Genomic DNA, 24,496 nt, shown 5'->3' with positions numbered 1-24,496 from the left:
TTGTACGTTGCAATGATGTAATCTTCCGAGAAGATCGCATGCATAAACACTCCAAAAAGACAAGAAGTGAAAAGGGTTATATTCCGAGAAGAAATACCTATGGGACAAACAAATACCTGCTGTAAATGGCCCTATAAATGCGGCAAATGATATTGAAATTGATCAACAAGAAGCTACCTATGATCTACCAGAGTTTCAACAAGAAAATGTACCATTAGAACAACCGGAATAGGCAATACAACATGTTGAATGTTTGAAACAAAAAGCTTTTAATGCATATTTACAAGCTACACAACCAGCAAATACTGATCATTGGATCCATAGATCCACCTCAAATATCAAATAACTAGATAGGTTTGTTGCTAGTACAAATTATGTTGTTGGTTGTCATGTTGACAGATTGTGGTGAACCGTCATGCTTCAAAGAAGCAATGGACAGACAGGACAACAAGAAATGACATAAAGCTATGTTGTCATAGAGAAAATCTCTCAAGAAAAATGGTACTTGGGAAGGGGCAGAAAATCCTACCATGCAAATAGGTTTACAAAATGAAGGTCACCTCACAAAGCACGGCTGGTTGCGAAAGGATACAAGCAAGAACATGGGATTGACTTTGATGAGATCTTTGCTCTTGTAGTCAAAATGACTACTTTACAAACCATATTGGGTTTGGTTGCATGTGAGGATATGGAACTCATATAGATGGATGTAAAGACTACTTTCTTACATGGTGATTTGCATGAGGACATATATATGCAACAACTAGAAGGTTTTGTGATTGAGGGGGAAGAAAAGATTGTATATGAACTTAACAAAAGCTTGCATGGGATGAAACAGCCACCGTGTGAATGGTATCATAAGTTAGATACATTCATGCAATCTCAAGGATTTAAAAGAAGTCAAATAGATCACTACTTGTATACCAAGAAGGCAGTAGATAGCAGCTTTATTATATCAATTTTGTATGTGGATAACATGCTGATTGGTAGTACGGATGTTCATGCATTCAACACCTTGAAACAAAACCTACATATAGCAGCTTTGATATGAAGGATCTTAGTGAATCCAATCATATTCTTGGTATGCGTATACTCAGGGACAGATCGAAAGGTCTTCTTTATCTGTCACAACAAGAGAACGTATCCAAAATTTTGCAATGTTTCAATATGGAGGGGGGAAAAGCAATTAGTGTACCATTGCCTCCATATGTGAAACTCAGTGCAGATGACAGTCCTAGATCAAATGATAAAAAGGCTAAAATGGCCAAGATCCCATATGCTTCAGCTGTGGGTAGCTTGATGTATGCTATGGTTGTTGCACATCCTTACATAGCATTTGCAGCAGGAGTGGTTAGCAAGAGCATGGCACATCCTGGTAGAAAGCATTGGGAAGTAGTGAAAGGTATCCTGAGATATCTTAAGGACACAAAGGATTTGTGCATCTGCTTTGAGAAGCAAAAAGCATCTGTCATTGGCTTTATGGATATGCATGTTAATGATAGGAAGTCTACTTCAGGATATGAATTCACCTTCACATGGGGAAAATTTTCTTGGATCTCCAAGCTATAGAAGTGTATTGCATTGTCTACTACAAAGGCAAAGTATGTGGCTGCCAACCATTGAGGCATATAGGAAGGCTTTATGGCTTTCGCATCTGGTGGGAGAGGTTGGCATTACTGAGACTCCTGTCCTCCACTATGATAGTCAAGAGTGCTATCATGCTAGCACAGAATCCCATCTTTCATGCAAACACGACGCATATATAGGTGAAGTATTACTTTATCAGGGATGTACTTGACAGCAAAAGCATTGAGGTTGTCAAGGTACATATTGATGATAATCCTGCAGATCTTCTCACAAAGGGACTTCTAGCAAAGCAATTTAATCATTGCTAACAAATCATGGGAGTTGGATAGTATATGTATTTCAGCTTTGTACATACTTAGACTTAGCAAATTCTATTCTCAACCTTAAGCCACGCTGCCTTTAGATGAGAGATTGTTGGGAATAATGCCTTTTATACGTGCTTGGTTGTGAACACACCCTTAGCATTTGCTCTCTCTCTCTCTTCGCCATTGCCATTGCTGAACATCGAACCTTTATTGCACATCAGCTACCACAAGGTTGAGCTAGGCACCATCAGTCTAGAATTCGTGTCTTCATCAACCAATTTTGTAGACATATTGATCAAGGTAGTGAACGGTTTTGCAGTAATTGCTACCCAAGATTGGCATGGGTACACTCTCTTCTACTGCTTTGGACTAACAACGAGGGTGATTTCCTCTTGGTTTTTTCTTCCACATTAAGAGGAGCTGGCTTCCTCCACTTGAGAGTGATTGGATTTTGATTCAAGTTATTGCTTCAAAGACATTTACTTTGCAAATAAAATGTGGCTGATTATATTACTAAAAAAAACTGATTACAACGGAGTGCTCATGCTCAACAGACTAGCTAGAGCTAATGCAAAGTCACAAATACATCATGTATACAAGCCTTTCAAGGAAGTCTGGGGGGGATGGGGGCAAGAAGCCATGGAGAGGGGCTGTATCGCCATCTGGGGCTGCCTGCATACATCACGAAAAACAAGTCCTTGCCGCCCCAAGTACGCATGAAATGACAACGGAACTTCTAACTCGCCCTGGACTCGCCCTGCACCTAATCCCAACGGCTGCGGAGGGAGTGGATGATGGAGGTCCAAAGCTCTGCTAAGGTCACCTGTACTGAAAGTCTCTCTTCGCCGAAAGCCTCCTAACACCACGCCTTCCAGATATGCCATCCAATAAGACTCCCTATGATCTCCCATACCTCAGAGCAGTCTGCTGTGGGCTCCAATACCTGGCGGATGGGTACAGTCTCCAAACCGACCATTGCACATGACCCTACCTCGATGATGAATATCGTCTCATCCTGCACTTGGCCTCATACAAAAGGTGACGGCCCTGGCTGACTGCCTACCAGCAGAAAGCTCTCCATGAGATACATCCAAGGCTGGGTGCTATACGGCGAAGGATGCGGCATACTCCTCTCCACACGAGTTGCGCCTCCTCACATGACCAAAGGCAGTGCTTTGGGTTTTCCAAAGGCTGCTGTGTGCAACGCTTACAACCTCCCTCCTTCTACATCTGGGCAAGCCAACTTCCCACCGCCAAGCCTCCATGTGCCACCATCCATAAGAAATATGATACCCTCCTCGGTCTCCAGCTATCCCATAGGCGGCGCCAGAAGGTCCGTCGTCGGAACGGCTTTGTGATGCTTTGCTCCGCCTAGTGCCTGCTACGTGACGACGCCCAATCCATATCCTCCTGCATCAATACGTGTCTGCCAATCCTGGCAGTGTACTCTAGAAACCTCAATGGCTTCTTGGCCACTGCACTGGCTGGCCATAGCCACTCTCCCGGATCCCACTCCGGCTCATCAAGTGGTCTGCCCTCCAAGATCCAAAGGCACCACTCCTTGAGATCCTTCCAAAAAACATAGGGATTCAGTAGCCATATCTTCCCCTAAAGGCCTACTACCCGAATCCTCCTCCACAAAAGGGCAACTATCCCCTCATCCTACTGCCCTCTGTCAAGGGCCAGACGCCCCCCCTCCTGAACGGTGAAAAAAGTCCCTTGCAGGATGCCGCCCACTCTACCTGCCGCCTGTAGAGGGATGCCTGCTGATGAAAACCTAGCCATCGGCACTCATATCGGGGGAGCAAGCCACTCCAGAGGTATTGCTAGGTCTATCTCCCTTCTCCTCAACTCCACTCCTCTCTGGCAGCCTAATACTCGCTGCAGCACCTCCTCGTCCACCATCCTGTACACCTCCTGCCATGTCCTGATGGTATGAGCCGGGACGATCTCCCAACTAGCCCACTCGATGTGGGGGCGCTCGCCAATCTATGCCCCTTTCCGATCTTTGACCTGGGGGTTCCAGATCACCGGCTGACGGTCTATCTCCTCCTGGCAGCATGGGGGGCTCTGGATTAGGGCCTTACGGAGGCCTTGCCACACACGGAGTAAGCTGCGTAGGAAAGGTGATCTGGGTGGAAGTGATATGGGGGCGGACATGAAGATCCATCTCAGGGACGGCCTCTAGTCACCGCTAAGCCTCGGTCTACAATCCTGAAGACCCTCCTGCAATAAAACCTTTCAGGTCTGCCCGCTTGGTATGAGGCCACAAACAACTAGCTTGCCCAAGAGAGCCATACTCTAATACCCTAGGTCTATGATCCCGAGCCCTCCCTCTGACCGATGGCATATGATGGTCGCCCACGCCACCTTGGCCTTGGAATCCCTAGAGCCATCTGACCCTGACCAAAGGAAGTTCCGCACTAGGTGGCCAAGCTGCACTACGCAAGATGAGGAGCAGCACCAACACAAGGTGTTATACCAGGCCGTTGCTAGAAGAACTTGGTTAACCACCGGCGCTCAGCTGGCTAGTGAGAGGCGAGCCATGCTCCAGTAGGTCAGCTTCCTCCAAATAGAATCAAGAACAGGAAGAAACTGCTGAGCGGGGGTGATGTCAAGTCCCACCTAGAACCCTAGGTACCGGACGGTCTGCCCTCTGCACACCCATCTAAATCCCAGGTGGACGGCCCATTCCATACTAAAGTCCAGATCTGTGAGGAAACCAACCGACTTTCGCCAGTTGATTTTCGCTCCCGCTGCAAGACAGAACACCTCAAGAGCCAGCCTCACTCTCTCCAGCATCAGCTCATCGTCCTCTATGTAGAGTGTTGTGTCATCTGCATACTCTGAGTCTAACAACTCAGTCTCCTCTTTCACTGGAAGTCGAAGGCCGCGTAATCTGCTCACACATGACCTGAAGAAATGCGACATCGCCTCTGCAAAGAGTAGGAACAGGTATGGGGCCAGGGGCAACACTGTCGTACCAATCTCTCCAGCCGAAACTCCTCCCCATGCCTACCACCTATGAGAACCCTGTTGGTGGCTGATCTGTAAAGTGTGGAGACCCCGCGAATCCAAGCCTGGAGAAAACCCAGCCTCACCATGATGCCCTCTAGGACGTCCCAGTCCACCATGTCATAAGCGTTCTCAAAATCCAAGAGTAGTACAGCCAGTCTCTGCCCACTGTGCTAAGCCCACTCTATCGCCTCAAAGAAGGTGAATACATTGTCCAGGATGCTCTTGTCCTAAACAAAGCCTGTTTGTGTGTGATGGATGATGTCTGGAAGCATGGGACGTAGTCACCTACCAATCATCTTTGCCAGTGCCTTATAGGCCACTGACAATAAGGTGATCGGTCTCCACTGGGAAAGCTCCAATCGGTCCCCCCCTTTGGGGAGAAGACTGATAAGGCCTACCGAAAGACTCCCTGGCATCTGTCCTGAAGTGAAGATCTCCTGAAAGGCCATCAGCAGCGGGTCCTTCACTACTTCCCAATATGTAGTAAATAAGGCCTTAGATAGGCCATCCTCTCCCAAGCATTTCTGCCTGTCCTGTGTATGAAAGCCTCCTCTAGTTCCTTCTCCGTGAAGGGGGCTAGAAGGGAGCGTCCCATCTCCTTCGAGATGGGGGACGAGATGTGATCCGAAACCTGCTGTCTACATCGATGCCCTCTAGCTGAGGCTCTCTCTTGCTAGAACAGGCGAATGTATTAGTTGGTGGCGATCTCCATCACCTCATCTAGGCTAGAACGAGTCCTACCATACTGATCTTGAAGGCTACGTATCTACTCTCATGAGGAGCGAGGCTGGTGCACTTGGAAAAACTCCTTGCACATCGTATCTCCCTTCTGCGCCCAAAAAGCTACTAAGGTGCGGAAAGAGAACTCCGAGCGCTTGTCTAGCCTAGCAATGGCTGCTCGTGCGCGCACCTTCTGTGCGTGGAGGGTGGGATCCCCTAGTGCCTCTTGTAATAATTTCTGCGTGGCTCAAAGGTCCCGCCAGAGTGCTCTCTCCTCCTCCCAGCTCTGCTATCTAGCCTATATAGCTACCTCTTGGCAGATTCTGCTCGACTCGGCTAGGGCCTCTACAACCTCCTCTGTGATCGGGTCTGTCACAAGACTGTGACAACTATTACCTTTTTGTTGATTTCTTTATTACATATCTTATTTGGTTTTTCTTTTTGGAAGGATCCCTCTTGAAATCTAAACGCCTGAGTTGCATGGCCAGTATGTGAAATGGACAGGAATGTTCAGTGAGTCAAGACTGGACAGTTAAGGTCCAGTATAAATCTGGAAGAGACTGATGGCACTGTAGATTGACAAGTTTGGAAGAGACTTGTGAAAGTGTATATGGACAAGTGTGTTGAAGAACTAGCCTGGAAGAGACTAGTTCAAAGTGAAGATGGACAAATCTTCAAGAGATTAATCTATGTGGGGTCATCAGTGGAAATTCACTTTCAGTTGAGCTGCATTACAAATTTGGATGTAGCTATAGTCTGCAAAGATGGTCAGAAGACTAGTGGGATGCAATGGAAGCAACTCCTAAAATTTAGGGAGTTACTATTTTTGGACCCCAGAATGTGTTCGCGTCATTATCTTCGTTTTTGTACGCGGATTAATCCTCTGGTCTGTGCCGAGGTCAAATTTTGAACCGAGGATGGAGAATTTTAGACCGAAAGGTTTAAACAGGAAAATTGTTACATGTATGCCATGTGTCACAATTTGGGCATAAATTCCCAGAAGAGAGAGAGAGGGCAGCACAAAAACGAGTTTCAATGCATGGGGGGACTCATTTTTGTGAAAGGGAGATGGATTGCTACAGATGGAGAGCTCTTGAGAGCTGGTCTTCCTTGTCAATGATGCACAAAGGCTTGAGCCTACTCTCTACTCTCTCTCTCCCCCCCTGACAGTATGGTTATGCTGCAGAATCAAGGGCCTTTCTTCTGATTCAGGTACAGCTGTGTGGAATATGCTGTTTTTGCATGAGGCAAGAGCCTCCTTTGTCCAAGAACAGGAGCAGTTGTTTGCAGTTCCCAGCAGGGACAGGTGAGGGTGTTAACCTCACCAAGCAGGTGTCTGGAACAACACTAAATCAGTACTGTTTTTGGACTGTTCAGAGGTTATTTCAGAGCCCAATTGATGCCAGAATCAAGGGGCATTTGGCCCAAATGATGCAGGACAGTGCAGGGAGCAGTGTGAACTGAAAACAGGTTTCAGAACAGGTCTGAACCAGTAATTACAGAGGGCTGAATAGTACAGGGAACAGTAAGAGTTGTAATCAGGTTTCAAAACAGGTCTGAACCAGTAATTACAGCAGAATTGCAGGTCTGAACCAGTAATTACAGCAAAATTGCAGGTCAGAACCAGTGATTACAGCAGAGTTGCAGGTCTGAACCAGTAATTTCAGCAGGCTGAAATGGTCAATTCTGCACTCCAATCAGAAGTTTCAGACTTGGGCAGAGTTTCCCCTCTTGGTCAACTTGTTTTGGGTCAATAATTGTACTGTTATGCATAATTGCCGAGGCAAGAGCCTCTTGAATAGGTACAGGGTTTGCTAACTGCATTCCCAAGCAGATACTTGTGTGGAAAACGCTGTTTTCCTGAGATTTCTCGCATGAAATCTCGCAGGATTCAAAGGGCAAGTGGCCCATAAGGTGTGGGAGCCCGCTGGCTATGCACACAAGTAATTGGCAGGTAAAACAGGGCCCAAAACAGGAAATTACAGCCTGCTGTATATTTTTGCAGGTTTGGGTTTTTGGACATTTTTGGTGTCTATTTGCTCCAGAAGCTTCAAGGAAGCTCTAGGGACACTATACATGTATTTTGGAGCAGTTTAAAGACAAAAACCAGAAAATGCAGCGTGCTGAATTTCTTACCAGGCACTTCATTGAGTGTGTTTAGGTGTATGGAGGCACCAATTGAGTAGGTATAATGACCAGGTCAAGTTGTACTGCCGTTATGGTGCCGAAATCGGGTTGGAACTGTGTTTCCTTCTCCACTTTGTACAGGGACAGCTTGTAGGTAGGTTATTGTGGGATTATCCCTTTGTTAATGAATAAAGAAATACCGCAAGGGGCGCCTGACTTAGGGGCCAACAGGGTGTCTATGATGCAACAGGAGCATTCTAGCTTCCTGTATTTCTTCTTGCTTCTGTGTCTTTAAGTTCAGGTAAAGTGGACGACTATAAATTGGGTGAAAGCATTTCTGTATTTTGGTTGTACACTACCGCCCTTTCCAGTGAACAGGCTGGTTACAGGGTCCCTCCTGCCCCACTCCTTGGTCCAAACCTGCTCTATCTGTCTCGTCACCTCCTCCCTCCTATAGATCGAGTCAGGGATCCAACACAATTGTGTGTCTAGGGCAGATGGTGTGGGGTCAAGTGTCAGGAGAACCAGACAGTGATCGGACAAAGTGGTGCCCGCCAACTGCCCTACTTCGCCTCTGCGAGAGCATCCCCACTCCCCCACACAGAACCTGTCCAGCTGCTCCAGCAAGACTCCACCTAGGCGCCTGTATCCCCAAGGGAAATCCAATGCTCTCTCCCTCCTATGGAAAGCTGTGTCTCTCCAAGCATCGCGTGCTCCTACTTCCACTAGGAAGACCTCCCATGCCTCCTGCTCCTCCCCAACCATGCCTTGGTAGTTTCTGGCTCTACCCTACTGGTCCTCTAAGGCCTCCACATTGTTGAAGTCTCCTCCAGCGATCCAGGAGTCCACCTCTGGGAGTCCTGCTGCGATCTCCACCCAGGACCTGTTGCGTGCCCTAACCTCAATAGGGGCATAGACATTGAGGACTCCAAGGCAGGAGTCCCCAATATCCAATCTAATCCATAGAACCCTCCCTGCTAGGATCGTCCGGTAGTCTCGTACACAGGCGGTGAGGCTCGGGCCAATAGAGGTGCATACGCATCCACTCCTGCCGTGGGCACCAATGGCGTACTCCCAGTAAGCGTGTGAACCGCCCGAAAGTACCTTCCCTACCCACTGGGCCTAGGCGGAAGTGAGCTTGTGCTCTTGTATAAACAAGATGTCGATCCGTCCGGCAAGGGCAGGCTGCAGCTCTTACCAAACAATCAACTTCCTGAAACCACGTGCTCCACTATAGCGGAGGCTGTTCACATTCCAAGATGCAAGATGTACACTCATGGGGATACCTCTGATTGACCGAACAGACATTTGTTCAATGTGGAAGCTGTTGATGAGGAAGAGGAGCTATGAAGCATGCGAATACGCTTCGCTGCCGACCTGGACGGTGAGCTTCATTCCCCCATGATAGCCCTCGGGCGCACCATGGGGGTTTCAAAGACATTTATTATTTTGTACATTATATCATTGTCCGCATCCTTTAGATGACCATGATTGTAAAAGAACTCTTGCACAAGTGAATAATTCCGTTGTGTCCAAGTGGCACCATTGCATAGCACTTTGCATAAGTATATTTACCTACATTTCCTCTTGCATAATTCCAATGCATCGGCATTCTGTTCTTGTAAACATACATATGTGAGCATTGATCCCTTTTCAGTATTTTGAGTAGTTAACTCTAGATCCAAGATATTCATGGAAATCTCCAAGGGCAATCTCCCTTGCTTGCTTTGCTTGCTCAACTTACTTAGCTTGTTTCTACCTATCTTTTTTACTCCCCTGTATATCCTCCATAGATTTCTTCGTCACTAACACCTGGTGGTAGTTGGGATAGCTTGTTTGTTTTGTGAAGGTCTTAGGTCTTACCATCCCTTTAATCTCCCCCATGGGTACAAATTACTCAATAGGATGAATTAACACCCAAAAAAAAAAAAACAAAGTTCATTATGGTTCCATCGCCTTTGCAAGTCATGGTAGGCCATTGGGCTCTTTTTCCGATGCCTTGGCCTCTCTGGGGTGTTTCTTTGATAAGATAACCATCGCCTCTATGGTCTTGATAGGTCACAGGGCAGCTGACATGCACTCTTTGTTGCTTTGGCGTAGGACACCTTGAGGAAAAGAAAAGGAAATTCAGTCTTGGGCTACTACAATCCCTTTTCGGTTCCAAATTTAAGCCTGGGAGGGGCTGTTGAGCTACAAATACATTATTTTATTAAAACAGCTCCAAAACTTAGTTAATTAATCAATTAACGTTTTTATTAAAAAGAAATGCGTTTCTAGAGAATATTTGTATCCCATAAGCACAAACCCTAATTGGAAGGACCCAAACTTTCTAAAAATAGCCATGCTTCCCTCCACTTAGACACAATCTTGTTTTTGCAACTTGTAGGTGCCATAACTTAGCTGTACACAACCCGTATGTGGAGGATATATCAACCAAAGCTGTCAACCATTGTATTGTACCATCAAGCGCCTGCTTCACAGACATTCCTCACAGATTCGGACTGTTTCCAGCCATCTCCATCCTATTGGTCATCAAGGCAGCTCCTGTGTCTAAACCTTGGAGCTTGCATTTATGGCTGCAAGCTGCCAGAAACACTGCGTTTGGTCTAGAATTATTGTCGTCTACAGCTGGCAACCTCCAATTTGCTTGATTTTGCATTTATCTGCTGCATTCCAGCCTCAAATGTCATCATTGCTGCTGTGTTTTGCCTATTCTGCTGCCGCCCAGACTGTTTGGAGCTCCCTAGTGCTACATCTTCTTGATCAGAGTCTTCAACCACCTGCCACATCATCATTTTGTGCTATGTTTACAGTTTCTTGTCCGTCCTCTGCTCATCTTTCATTGGTCTAGCGTCCTCCTGCTGCATTTACTACTGCCAGACACATTTGGAGGCTCCCTTGCTGGATTTCATGATCTGTCAGAGTACGACACTCTCTCCACCTCGTACTTTGTGCCATAGTCCTTGAGACACGAGCTCAAGGGTCAGTATTATTCACTACAAAGTGCGTTTGCTGCATTGAGCATTGTGTTCTATTCAGTATTCATTCATTATTATTCACTATGTTTATTGTCTCTTAGTTACCCTAACCCTAACTATGTACTTTATCAGTTTGTGTGTTTGTAATACAATTGTTTTTTTGTGTTTTGTGTGGTAGAGCATTTCTTTGCAGAATGGACATAGGGGGATCTGGTATGTACTGGAGGAGGTTGGTGCAGTTGGTAGACCTTAATGAAATCATAATGCACGAGGTAGACGCCTTGGGTCTGAGTGGTGTTACAGTGGGAGGCATCGCACCCATCTTGGTCAGGAATTGGATATGTTGTAAGAATAGTTATAGATGGTTTTGAGTGCCATTAACTATCTTCCATTCTCATTCCACATTATAACACAAGATACATTCACTTGCACATAGTAATAAATGCTTGAAAGAATCTAAGCATCTGACCCATCTCAAATCATTTGTAGTATCCATGAGTTTTGTGAATCCATATTCACAAAACACAACAAAAAGGAGTAACCAAACTTGGTACCAAAACATTACTTGGGAAATTACTAGACGCTGAATAAGAAACTGACGCAGCATAGAGAAGTCCCGCTGGAACAGTGCATGATAAAAGAGCCCAATGTATGACTGCATAAAATATACACCAAACACCTGCAAACACCAGCTTCAAATGAATGCTAAATTGCCTTCCAAAAAGATTCACAAGAGTGCATATTCCATTAATCGGAACTCCTTAACCACGAGTCATACCAGACTACCATAGAACGGAATACCTTGTAAATAAGACTATCAGCCTCAGCCTCTCTGCTGGAGTAATGCTCAGATTTGGCCAGCCTTACAGCCAATCTCCCTCCAAGTTTTGTGAAATATTGGATTAATAACAGATATAATCCTGTGACTAAGAAGCTATTTGGAACAAGAAATACAGGAGAAATCAAAACTTATGCCTCAATGTGTCTTACAGCTGCTACAATATTATAAACAATCCACCATGCTTGGTATTTGTAGAACACCTACTTGAGTAGACTGGATTTAATTATGTAGCTCAGATGAGCATATGCGATTTCAAATGGAAGTTGTAAACAAAGAATTCCTGCAATCACAACTGCATTATTTCTGAAAGACCTAAAATGTTCAATCCATTCCTCCTTTTGATAGATTTCCTTTTGAACTTTAGATACATTCAGTCCCTGGATCTTCTGTGCAAGAGCGTCATTTGAGGATGCCGATAGATCAGTGCCAGCTTCATGTTTAAAGCTAGAGCTTTGATTCCACCTACATGATAAGCACACACGTAACATCATCAACTACACATCAAGTAAATACAAGTGTTGCCAAATACACAATAGTATGCCATCTACAAGACACATCTAATGGTATCCTAAACTACAACTAATGTCATCATAAACTACTAAGGCATTAAAAAAAACTCTTAGCTCACAAAAATGCATACTACTTTAAACTCAGGACCATCAGCCATGAAAATTGGAGACAGCCTCCCTCTAGATTAGTGGACAGCTAGCAGGCTTTTTCATTCCAATTTAAAAAGGTATTGGAAACATCTCAGCAGCACACATCGTTAAGTAAAATACAGAACAAAGACTCGGTGAGAAAGGCCTCTCACCTCTTCCTCATATCCCGTAAGTCACCCTGTAACCTCTCCCATGTGTGTTTGAAGGTTTGTAACATAAAGGTAATTTCCCAATACATTTTGACTATAATTACCCTTCATGGTTTATTGGACATGCTTATAATTTTGTTGTCACAAAATCAAATCAGTTTTAGAGATTTATTTTCTACTCCTCCCATGAAAAGGATCCTCATTCTCCTACTAGGCAAAGATACCCAGCAGTTTACAGAAGAAATCGCCCACAGGGAGGCCTGAACTGCCCAATGTGTGAAGTTTTGATATAATTATCACATCTTTCTTTCATAATTGGATGCTTTTAGGGCTCTCTTCTGGACGACATTAAAAACAGATTGATATTTTATCCAACACATTGTAGATCATTGCTTCAACAATCTCTAAATAACTCGCATCATATGACTTGTATATCATAAACCAGTTACAGAGTCAAAAAATTATAGTGAGGGCAAGCACCGAGACCACACATGCACTAGATCAATGAGATTTATAGATGGGAAAGTTGGTGAAACCCATAAGCATTGGGTGGTGTTGGATATCATCACAATTTATGTAGCCCAAAAATTGTTGCAGTCACAACGAGTTTTTTCTCTCACCTCACTTGCTCACCATCTTACATATTCATACCCCAAATCATGGAACTCTGATCCACAATTCTTCATGCACTTCAATCGTTTGAGCTTCTTTTTTTGGTGGCAAATAAAGTGTGGCTAATTGTATTACTTCAGAAAAAACTGAATACAACGAAGTGCTCCTGCTCGACAGACTAGTTGGAGCTGATGCAGAGTCACAAATATATCAAGTATACAAGCCTCTCAAGGCGGTCTGGGGGGGATGGGGGCAAGAAGCCATGGAGGGGGGGTGTATCGACATCTGAGGCTACCTACGTGCATCATGAAGAACAGGTCCTGGCCGCCCCAAGTGCGCAAGAAGTGAAAACAGAGAGACTCGCCCTGCACTTGGTCCCACCGCCTGCGGAGGGAGTGGATGATGGAAGTCCAAAGCTCAACCAAAGTCACCTCTACTGAAAGGCTCTCCCTACCAAAAACCTCCTGATAGCGTGCCTTCCACATGTGCCATCCAATAAGACTCCCTAGGATCTCCCATACCTCAAAGAAATCTGCTGTGGGCTCCAGTACCTGGCGGCTGGGTAAAGCTTCCAAGCTGACCACTGCGCAAGATCCAGCCTCAATGATGAAGATCGTGTCTTGCATACTAGCCTCATACAAAAGGTGATGGCCCTGGCTGAGTGCCTGCCAGTAGAAAGCTCCCCACGAGATACATCCAAGGCTGGGTGCCAAACAATGGAAAATGTGGCATGCTGCTCTCCACAGAAGCTGTGCCACCTCGCACGACCAAAGGCAGTGCTTTGGAGTTTCTAAAAGTTGCTATGGGTAGTGTTTACACCCTCCATCCTTCTGCATCTGGGCTAGCCAACTTCCCACTGCCAGTCCTCCATGTGCCAAAATCCATAGGAAATATGATACCCTCTTCGGCCTCCAACAGTCCCATAGGCGGAGCCAGAAAGTCCAACGGAAGGCATCCATGATGTTCTGCTCCGCTCAGTATCTGCTATGCGAAGGCGCCTAGTCCATGTCCTCCTGCATCAATACATGTTTGCCAATCCTGGCTATATATTCCAAGAGCCTCGATTGCTTCTTGGCAACCGCAGTGGCCGGTCATAGCCACTCTCCAGGGTCCCACTCCAGCTCATCAAGTGGCTTGCTCTCCCATATCCATAGGCGCCACTCCCGGAACTCCTCCCAGAACACGTAAGGGTCCAGACGTTAGGTCTTCCCCTGAAGACCAACCACACGAATCCTCCTCCAAGGAAGGACAATCCGCAAACATTCTCTAATTCTGGAAATCAATTTGTGGATCTGAAATTTCTGCAATTTCCCGATTTTCACTCTTGGTTGGTACTTGCACGTACCCTAGTCATTTGTGTGACATTTGGGCTTGTATTTGCTGATATTTGAGTCAATTTAGTGCTGCAAATCATGGCTGGAAACAGTGATAGTAGCAACCTTTTGCACATCAAGCTTGAGGGTGCACACAATTTCGCAATATGACGAAAACTGTGCTACATTGTCTTGTTGCAAAAGAAACAAGTGAAGCCCATCAAAACAAAGGGAATAAAACCAGCAGGTATGGAATAAGAAGAGTGGGATGATTTTGATGAGCTTGCACGCTCTACCATAGAGCTCTCAGTGTTAGACAACTTGCACTTTAACATTGAGAAGTTGAATTCTGCATATGAAATGTGGCAAAGACTTGAGGAACTATATGCTTAGAAAAGTGCAGCCAATAAGATTTATTGGTTGAAAAAGCTGATGGACCTTCGTATGAAGGAAGTTAGAGCCATGTGTGTACATTTGAATGAGTCCAACTCAATTTTCAGTCAACTGATTGCTTTGGATTTCCACATTGATCATGAGTTCAAGGCTACTTTCTTGCTATGCACTTTGCCTAAAAGTTGGGGTACTTTCAAGACAGCTTTGAGTAACTCAAATGCTCAGCTATTATATTCTGATGCGGAGAGTTCTTTGTTGATGGAAAAACTCAATAGACAAAATAATATAGCAAATAAGTCTTCTAATACATTGCATACTAGGGGTAGATTTCAGCAAAAGGCCAATGCTAAAAATAGAGCATGCAGCAAGTCTCGTGGCAAAAATGTGGAGTGCCATCATTGTGGCAAGAAAGGACACTACAAAGGGACTGTTTTCAACTGAACAAAGAGAAAGGCAATAGCAAAAACACTAAAGACAACAAGGCTGAGAAAAAGGACAGCCAACTTACAAAGAAAAGCAGTGTGAAGATAGAGGAGGTAAATGTAGTCACTCATGAGAATGACAATGACAGTGATATACTCCTTGCTTCTTTTTCGAGTACACATGCATTGATTGTAGATTCTGATAATGACATGCACACTTGGATACTTGATTCATGTGTGTTTTTTCATGTTACACCATATCATGAGTGGTTTTTTTACTACAGTGGTGGTGCATGTGGTGTTGTCCACTTAGGGGATAACTAGACATGTAAAATTGCAAGTATTGGCAATGTGAAATCGAAATCTCAGCATGGCTCTGTATTTGTTTTGCATAATGTGAGGCATGTACCTCAGCTCAAGAAGAGCTTGATAAGCACCAGGCAGCTAGATGACGAAGGCTATCACACCACCTTCAGGGATAGCAAATGGAAAATTTGTTAAGGGTTCCCACATCGTTGCCAAGGGCTCCAAAAGTGATACTTTGTATCCTTTGTATGTATCTAGCGTGCGTGACCATGTAGCCACCATAACCAAGCAGCCAAGTGTTTCTTTGTGGCATAGCCGGTTGGGATACATGAGTCAAACTAGAATGAAAGTGCTTTCTCATTTGGGTTATTTGCCGTCTTTAAGGTATGCTAATTTTGAACAATGTGATCATTGTATTTATGGTAAGCATACTCAAATGTCACATAAAAAATCTCTCTAAAAAGTCTTCACCCTTAGAGTTGGTACATTCAGATGTATGTCAAATGCCAGGTTTATCTCTAGGAGAGAGAGAAGTATTTCATTACTTTTGTTGATAATGCCACATGCAAAGTATGGATTTATCCAATCCGTCGTAAAGATGAGGCCTTGGAAAAATTTAAAAAATTTCAGACACTTGCGAAAAATCAAACCAACAAGACATTAAAGTGTCTTTGCTCTGACAATGGAGGTGAATATGTATCCAAAGCTTTTCAGAACTTTTGTGACAGCAAAGGAATTAAAGGGGAGCTCACTACTCCTCACAGTCCACCCCAAAATGGTATTGCAAAGCATTCAAGACAAAGTCCGTACAATGCTATCACATGTTGCTTTACCTCATGGATTTTGGGCAGAGACTGTTATGATAGATATACACTTAATTAGTCGGTCACCGAACAAGGTTTTTTTTTGTTTAGGAGAAGGGGGGGGGGGGGGGGGGGGGGGGGGAGGGGGAACGGGGGGTTTTCCCTCAAGAAGCGTGGTCGGGCAAGCCACCTTCATATGCTCACTTGAAAGTGTTTGGCTACAAGCATTTATGCACATTCGCAAGAAAGAACACAGCAAACTTGAGCCAAAGTCCTGTAAATGTATTTTCCTAGGATGTGGTGATGAGGGTGAAATATAGTATAGGTTATGGAAACCTGAAAAAAGGAAATTTATACGCAGCAATGATGTTATCTTCTGGGAAGATCGCATGCACAAACAACCTGAAAAGATTGAGGAAATCAGAAGGGTTGTATTCCAAGAAGATGTACCGATAGGAGAGCAAAGAATGCCTACTAGGCAGTAGCAAATACCTATTGTAAATGGCTCTAAAAATGCAAGGAATAATGCTGAAAATGATCAGCAAGATATTGTCCATGATGTACCACAATTCCAGCAAGAACGGATGCCTTTGGAACAACCAAAACCACCTATGCAGCATGCTGAACCTATAGAATAGCAAGCTGTTAATGCAAATTTATAGACTAAACAGCCAGCAAATCATGATTTGGGTTGTATGCCAAATGTAAACACATACTAATTCTAGCATGTTTCCATGCATGACTCTTTTGCCAAATTTAAACAAACTAATTGAACATGCATACCTCTTTTGCAGGGCAAGGATACTAATCACATAATTTTGCATGCATGCCATAAACCTATCTTGCTTGGTGATGCAATGTTCTTTTCCTTTTGAGGCATACCCTTGCTTGAGTTTGGGGAAGACCTTTTTGCAACCTAGTTCTTCATCGTAAAAGCAATCACAACTACAATATTTGCATAATGAATGTTGATTCCTATAAACAATCACAAAAATGGTCTGTAGGTTGACTAGAATGCAAAGACAACCAGATAGGTTTATTCTTGGTGTCAATTATGTGACCAATTATGTCATATTGACAAATTGTGGTGAGCCGTCATGCTTCAAGGAAGCAATGGACAGAAAATATAGCAAGAAATGGCATAAGGCTATGTTGTCAAAGATGGAATCTCTCATGAAAATAGGCACTTGAAATTTGGTGCATTTTCCGAAAAGGCAGAAAGTACTACCATGCAAATGGGTTTACAAAATGAAAGTCACTTCAGGTTCTTTGCCAAGGTACAAGGCACGATTTGTTAAAGGATACAACTAAGAACATGGAATTGATTTTGATGAAATTTTTTCTCCTGTAGTCAAAATGACTACTTTGTAGACCATTTTGAGCTTGGTTGCATCTGAAGATATGGAACTCATACAAATGGATGTAAAAACGGCTTTCTTACATGGTGACCTACATGAGGAGATCTATATGCAAGAGTCTGAGGGTTTTGTTGCAAAGGGAAAAGAGCAAAAGGTATGTAAACTCAACAAGAGTTTGTATGGGCTGAAACAGGTACCACAAGAATGGTATCATAAATTTAATACATTTATGCAATCTTAGGGATTCCATAGGTCTCAAGTTGATCAGTACTTATACACCAAGAAGGCAACAAATGGCAGCCTTATTCTCTCGGTTTTGTATGTGGATGACATGCATACTCTAAACTCCTTGAAACAAAGCCTACACAGTAGCTTTGATATGAACGATCTTAATGAGGCCAATCATATTCTTGGCATGCATATACTTAGGGACAGATCGCAGGGTCTTCTCTATTTGTCATAGCAGGAGTATGTTACTAAGGTTTTGTAGCATTTCAATATGGAGGGGGGGAAGCCATTGGTGTACCGTTACCTCTATATGTGAAATTTAGTGCAGATGACAACTGTACATCTAATGATGGAAAGATTGAGATGGCCAAGATTCCTTATGCTTCAACTATTGGTAGCTTGATGTATGCTATGGTAGCTACACGTCCTCACATTGCATTTGCGATGGGAGTGGTTAGCATGTACATGGCATATCCTAGCAAAAAGCATTAAGAAGCAGTAAAGGATATCACGAGATACCTTGAGGGCACAAAGAACTTGTATGTGCTTTGGGAAGCAAAAGTCATTTGTTGTTGGTTTCATGGATGTAGACTATGTTGGTCATCCTATGACTGTAGGAAGTCTACTTTAGGATATGTGTCCACATTCACAGGGGGAGCAATCTCTTGGATATTTAGGTTGCAAAAGTGTGTTGCATTGTCTACTACAAAGGCAAAGTATGTGGCTACCACTGAGACATGCAAGGAGGCTTTATGGCTTTCACGTCTAGTGAGAGAGCTTGGCATCACAAAGGTTCCTATCCTCCACTCTAATGGTCAAAGTGCTATCATGCTAGCACGGAATCTTGTCTTTCATCCAAAGACAAAGCACATATAGGTGAAGTATCATTTTATTAGGGATGTACTTGATAGCAAGAGCATCAAGCTTGTCAAGGTACATACAGATGATAACCCTGCAAACCTTCTCATGAAGGGATTCCAACAGAGCAGTTTGCTCATTGCCACCAGATGATGGGGGTTGGATAGTATATGTATATTTCAGCTTTGTACATACATAGATTCAGCTAGTTGATTCTTTCCTCTACCTTCAAGCATGTTGCCTTTAGGTGGAAGGTTGTTGGGAATAAAGGGTCATCGTGCCTTTTATGGTGTTCAGGTGTGCACGCACCCTTACACATGTACTTTACACACACACACAATCAAAAGCCTAAAGCAGTACTCTTAGTGATTGTACCCACATCAAGTCTTGTGCTCTCTCTTCCTCACTCTCTACTCTGCATTTCACTCCCTCTCTCACTGTGCATATCTCAACCTCGCGTATCTTGATCCTTGCGCACTCTCAGTTAACAGGAACACACATGTCCGCTATGTGAGAGAGAGCCAGATATAAGAGGAACACTATATCTTCCAATGCACAATATATTATGATATATGAGGCAGATATCACTATCTGTTTCAAGAGGGTTTTGAACCCTTGAGACGAATTATGCAGTTTAAGAATCAGAGATGCTTGGGTTTCTTCCTCTTAGAGCTCCAAAGGCATAGAGTAGCTATTCTATGGAGTAGAAGGCCCCCACAACTCGGCTCACATAGATAGAGAGCGGTCACTGACTTTTTCTTTGTTACACGACCAAGTATAGCACATACCACTACTACTACCGCATAGTCTATAGGAGTACATCATTGGACCTCATCTTTTGTAGACATCCCTTTGGATAGAGCAGTGGCACTCAGGCAGTCCATGTGCCCACATCCACTCAGACAAAGGCCTAGACATCCACACCACAAACAAATTAGAGCCATCATTGAGTACCACAAGAGACACATGCCAAAGGAGACATATACGAAGACTTCAGCCATGTAGACATACATCTCCTTAGAGAACAAACATCTCATTGATGGAGAGTTTCCTTTTTCTACTTTTATTTTTAGATCATCAACATGTTTTCGTTTATAGGACACTATTTCATTTTTCAGTCTTGTAGGCATGTTTTTCATATTTTCTCGTTCTAAATGAGAAACACACTATCATTGTATGTATTGCTTTGGTCTTATAGGACACATTGGCCTTTAGAGACGTTAATATACTTTGTGTGTGTGTGTGTGTGTGTGTGCGCGCGCGCGCGCGCGCACGCGCACATGGTGACACACTAGGGACCACATACTATGCTCCCACGAGTGACAAGCTATAGATGGGAGTCAACTTACAAGAAGAAGACACACAAAAACCACAATAACGAGGGGTCAAGAGGAGTAGCAATGCTACTCAAGGAGGAGCTACAACAAACATTTCAAGTAGTCTACAAATATGACCAAGCCAAATACATGTGGGATCCAGGGCATGGCACGACAGGATTGTAGAATACCTTGTCAGCACTAGATTTTGCAAAGCACAAATTGGATGATTTGATCATTGTGGGTGATAGTGAGATAGAGATTGAGCATGTGAAGGGTCTCCTCAAGACTAAATTTGAGATAAAGAATTTAGGAGAGCTGCACTATTTTCTAAGCATAGAGATAGTCGGGACTCCAAAGGGTATATAGATGTCACAAAGACAATATGCATTGGATATGTTAAAGAAGTATGATATGACTGATTGCAAGCCTATTTTTATATCTTTGGATATTAACACTACACTTAGTGCACATGAGGGTGACTCGATTGAGGACGTTACTATGTATCAAAAGATTGTGGGCAGCTTTATCTATTTGACGATCATTAGGCTAGACCTAAATTGCACAATTGGTTTAGAGAGTCAATTTATGCAGCTTCCACAAAAACCACATTTGGATGCAATGCAATGCACATTGCGCTATGTCAAGTCCACATTGGACTATGCCTTATTCTATGGTGCAAGAATACCATTAGACTTACATGTTTACATAGATGCAGATTGGGCTGGTAGTATTTCAAACAGGAGGTCTACAATGGTTTTATATTTTTCTTTGGTAGTATTGTTATTACTTGGAGCAGCAAGAAATAGCCGAGAGTCGCCTTCTCTAGTACAAAGGTGAGAGTACAAAGGTGCTATAATTACAATGTATGAGGTAGCTTGATACACAAGCTACTCGGTGATTTGGAGATGTAGATGGATAAGAAGGTTATCATTTACTGTGATAACCTTAGTAGCATTCAGTTGGCCAGGGACCTAGTGTATCATGCACGGACCAAACACATAGAGGTCTGTTACCATTTCATTTGGGAGTGAGTTCTAGCAGGCGATATTGACTTTGTTTATGTCAATACACAAGATTAAGCTATTGATATTTTCACCAAGACCTTAAGAGATAAGAAACTTCAACTCTTCAAGACTATGCTTGGAGTTCACACTGAGCTTGAGGGAGAGTGTTGAGATGTCTAGCTCTACATGAATTAGCATCCACTACACACCTTGGTGATGTGGCAAGATACTACTCACCGGTATGCAAGGTAACCAACATGAGGATATGCCAGTGATTCTATAGCTTATCTATATCCATGTAATCCACCCTTGGTTATGGCACATTTGTTGTGCCACCTCTTCTTTCCTTAGTAGGTTCACACTTAGTAACCACGTGTACATACATGCAGTAATTTCATATTAGTCTTTTATCACGCTATAGACTTAGATCTTTTGTGTGGAAGAAGAAGAAAGAAGGATAAAATTTCTACCCTATCTCTCTGTATTCTCAAGTCTCCATGCTTGTGTGTGTATACTCTTGGGTTCTTTACCTCTCTCCCCTCTTGTCTATTTTCAACCAAGATACGTAGTGGATACTAGTTCATGTAGAGCTTGATGTCTCAACAAATTGTTGGTGGCAAAAAATTGCATTCGAAGCTCAAACTTTAGTCTGCACCTCATATATAGGAGGATACGGCTTCAAGATAGCTGCAATTCACACCTTGAATTTTAGATTGAGACTCAAAAGAGAGCGTGTATTGAGGAGCGCACTTTGTATGTCACCATATGCTATTTTTCCCCTATGATATCCCAATATACGCCAATGAGGATATTTTGGAGTTCTCGAAGGAGGAGATGCTACAAAAGTAGGATGTCTTAGAACTACAGCTAGAGAGGGCATCTCAAGATATAGGGGAAGTCACCAAATATAGAAGATACATTGTGGAGATGGACACAACACATGGATTGGCCATCCTTAATGGGTTGATTAGATACCCTCTATCTAGCACCTTCGCATGTTATCCTCATCAACATGGTGCAAGCACAATAGACTATGTACTTACTTCATCGATGCTGATATCTCACATCCAAGACCTCTCACTATCACCAAGCCTCCTCAGAGTTGCAGTGGACCATGCCTACTTATCATTCACGATTGACCTCTAATTCACTGATATGCAGACCCATCATGCAACTCACTAACAGCCGAGATACCTTAGAGAGAGAGAGAGAGAGAGAGAGAGAGAGAAGATATCTATGAGGCAGAGTGAAACCAGTCTTCCTTCTCGGATAGGGTAGTAAAACTTGATCAAGCATTTAATTACAGAAAATAAAAACCAAGCATAAACTAAAATGCACACATTACCTTAACAATCTTGGACATTGGACACCTTATTGGTTCGAAAACCGGTGGCCTTGCGGTTTCTTTATCTATATTGCAAATAAAAGGAGCACAACTAAGATCCTCTGATCTCCTTGGCTAATCCAAGTGCCTCTTGCTGTCAAGACTAACCAGCAAGCCTCCATACCAATTTGCCCCTTAGTTTGCTTGGGGATTGGCCTTCACTCTGCTCCTTGAAAGACAAATTCAACTCCAAATCTGATATTGGCTAGCCAGCCCCTTGAATCTCCTTGAAATTCCTCAATTTCAGCTGCTGGAGTTCAAGTCCTAGGCTCTCATTTCTGATCATGTATCCCGAGGCGGATGTCAAAACCCTAATTTCTGCTGTAAATTAGGATTTATAGGAGAGATTGACTGAAATATATTCCTCTAATGGCTCAAGCTGCTGAAAAATGCTAAGATAACTTGAGAGATGGCTAGGGGATGAGAGAGAATGCTATAGAGAGAGAAATTTCAGAGTTTCATCGCGAGAAACAATAAAACGCTACTATTGCCCTACTCAAACAACCATGAAAGCTGTCACCTATAGGAGAGATTGACTGAAATATATTCCTCTGATGGCTCAAACTACTGAAAAATGCTGAGATAACTTGAGCGATGGCCAAGGGATGAGAGAGAATGCTATAGAGAGAGAAATTTCAGAGTTTCATCACGAGAAACAGTAAAACACTACTACTGCCCTACTCAAACAGCCATGGAAGCTATCATCTACAGCTTAGGACCACCAGAAAGACTGTTGTCCCATTTTATATACTAGCACCTGCACCAAAAGGACCTTTGGTTGCTGTCACCTACTCTTGGAGGGCTCCAAACGTCTGTCACATACTGTAGGACTTATCCCTAGTAGTTGCAAATCACATTAGTAGCCTCTCCTTGCTCTCTCTAACAACATGCTCCTCTCTCACAATGGTTGGAATAGACTTCCCCTAAAAACGTTTTTCCCACTTGCATGGACAAGTTTTGCCAAGTAGCAACCTTCTAATCCCATTTTCCACCATTATCTAGCTTATTAAATTAATTTTCAAAATATTAATTCTAAAATTTAATTTAATAATTATTCTAGTACTCAAAAAATTAATCCCACCAACCATTAATTAAATTGTCTAGGCCAATTTGTCTTCCAAGTATCCTTGAGCAGTTATTGTCCCTTAGACTAGAATTAATTAATTAATTAATTAACTAATGCCTAGTCTCTAGTATCACCACCAACATTAGTGGCCAATAAATTGGTTTAGACCCAGATCTAACACCAGGTAGTAGTACCTATTAGGTATAATTTCTTATAACTTTTGCCTTTGACACCCACTGCATCCTCGAGGTCCTTGGCCTTTTACCACAAAATAACCGCCATGTGCATCACATGTGCTAAACAACCATGCATGTTTGATTAATACCTTAATCAAATGTTATCATCAAGATTAGAGCATCTCAAAATTTCACGTCCCCGTGACACAAAGGTAACACCTCAAAACTATTAGTATGATGACAAGTGCTGCAAAACCAAAGCAGCAATCTAGGGTCCACCATCCACACATAGGCATGAATACTCTTTAGACGCCTCCCAAGCAAAGGAAGAGTATATTCTTGGCTCAACTAGAGAGAGACCTATATCAACTGTTCTTGAGCCCGGAATCTAGAGAGACTTGGAATCTTTTCAAAGAGCAGTACCCTACCACACCTATTACATCTAACACTACATGCGAGGAGTATGCAGCTAGTCTTTATAATGTAGAGAGTCGGCCCCTCTTCTTGATCCACTAGAGCCTTGTTCAAAGACCACCACTTTTTTACCGAAGTAGGGTCTGAGACGCCATTGACACACTCAACAAAGGAAAGGCATGTGATCATGATGGATTAATAGCCGAGCATCTAGTTCATGCTAAAGATTTAGTGGCATGATTCCTAGCTTACATGTTTAACAAAGCCACGTGCGAAGGCCTCTCAAAGAGCTAGAGCATGAACACCATTGTGCCTATCCTCAAGTTAGAGGGACCTACTTTACCCAATAACCATCGGACTATCATGGTTGGATTGGCCAAGGTAAATGCTTCCATCCTTGAGCATGAGTTTCGTAGGTGGGCAAAGATGTGGAATCTTAGAGCACAGGGACATGTT

General features: G+C 43.4%; 1 protein-coding gene across 2 annotated transcripts in view; it reads right to left on the bottom strand.

Moving 5' to 3' along the window:
- Positions 1 to 24,496, bottom strand: part of LOC148016737 (anoctamin-like protein) — a 112,103-nt gene that overhangs the window by 46,445 nt on the left and 41,162 nt on the right. For both annotated transcript variants that reach the window (XM_087663824.1, XM_087663823.1), the window contains exons 9-11: positions 11,781 to 12,038; positions 11,537 to 11,669; positions 11,301 to 11,414 (exon numbers count right to left, since the gene is read on the bottom strand). In XM_087663824.1, coding sequence (XP_087519950.1) covers positions 11,301 to 11,414; positions 11,537 to 11,669; positions 11,781 to 12,038 — 505 coding nt within the window. The remainder of the gene's footprint in view (positions 1 to 11,300; positions 11,415 to 11,536; positions 11,670 to 11,780; positions 12,039 to 24,496) is intronic.

The sequence above is a fragment of the Lygodium microphyllum genome, chromosome 23 (genome assembly GCF_053477565.2).
Source record: "Lygodium microphyllum isolate KBCC chromosome 23, Lygodium_microphyllum_v1.1.10, whole genome shotgun sequence".
Taxonomy (NCBI): domain Eukaryota; kingdom Viridiplantae; phylum Streptophyta; class Polypodiopsida; order Schizaeales; family Lygodiaceae; genus Lygodium; species Lygodium microphyllum.
Note: the sequence above shows the minus strand (reverse complement) of the source record. Positions and strands in the feature narration are given on the sequence as shown.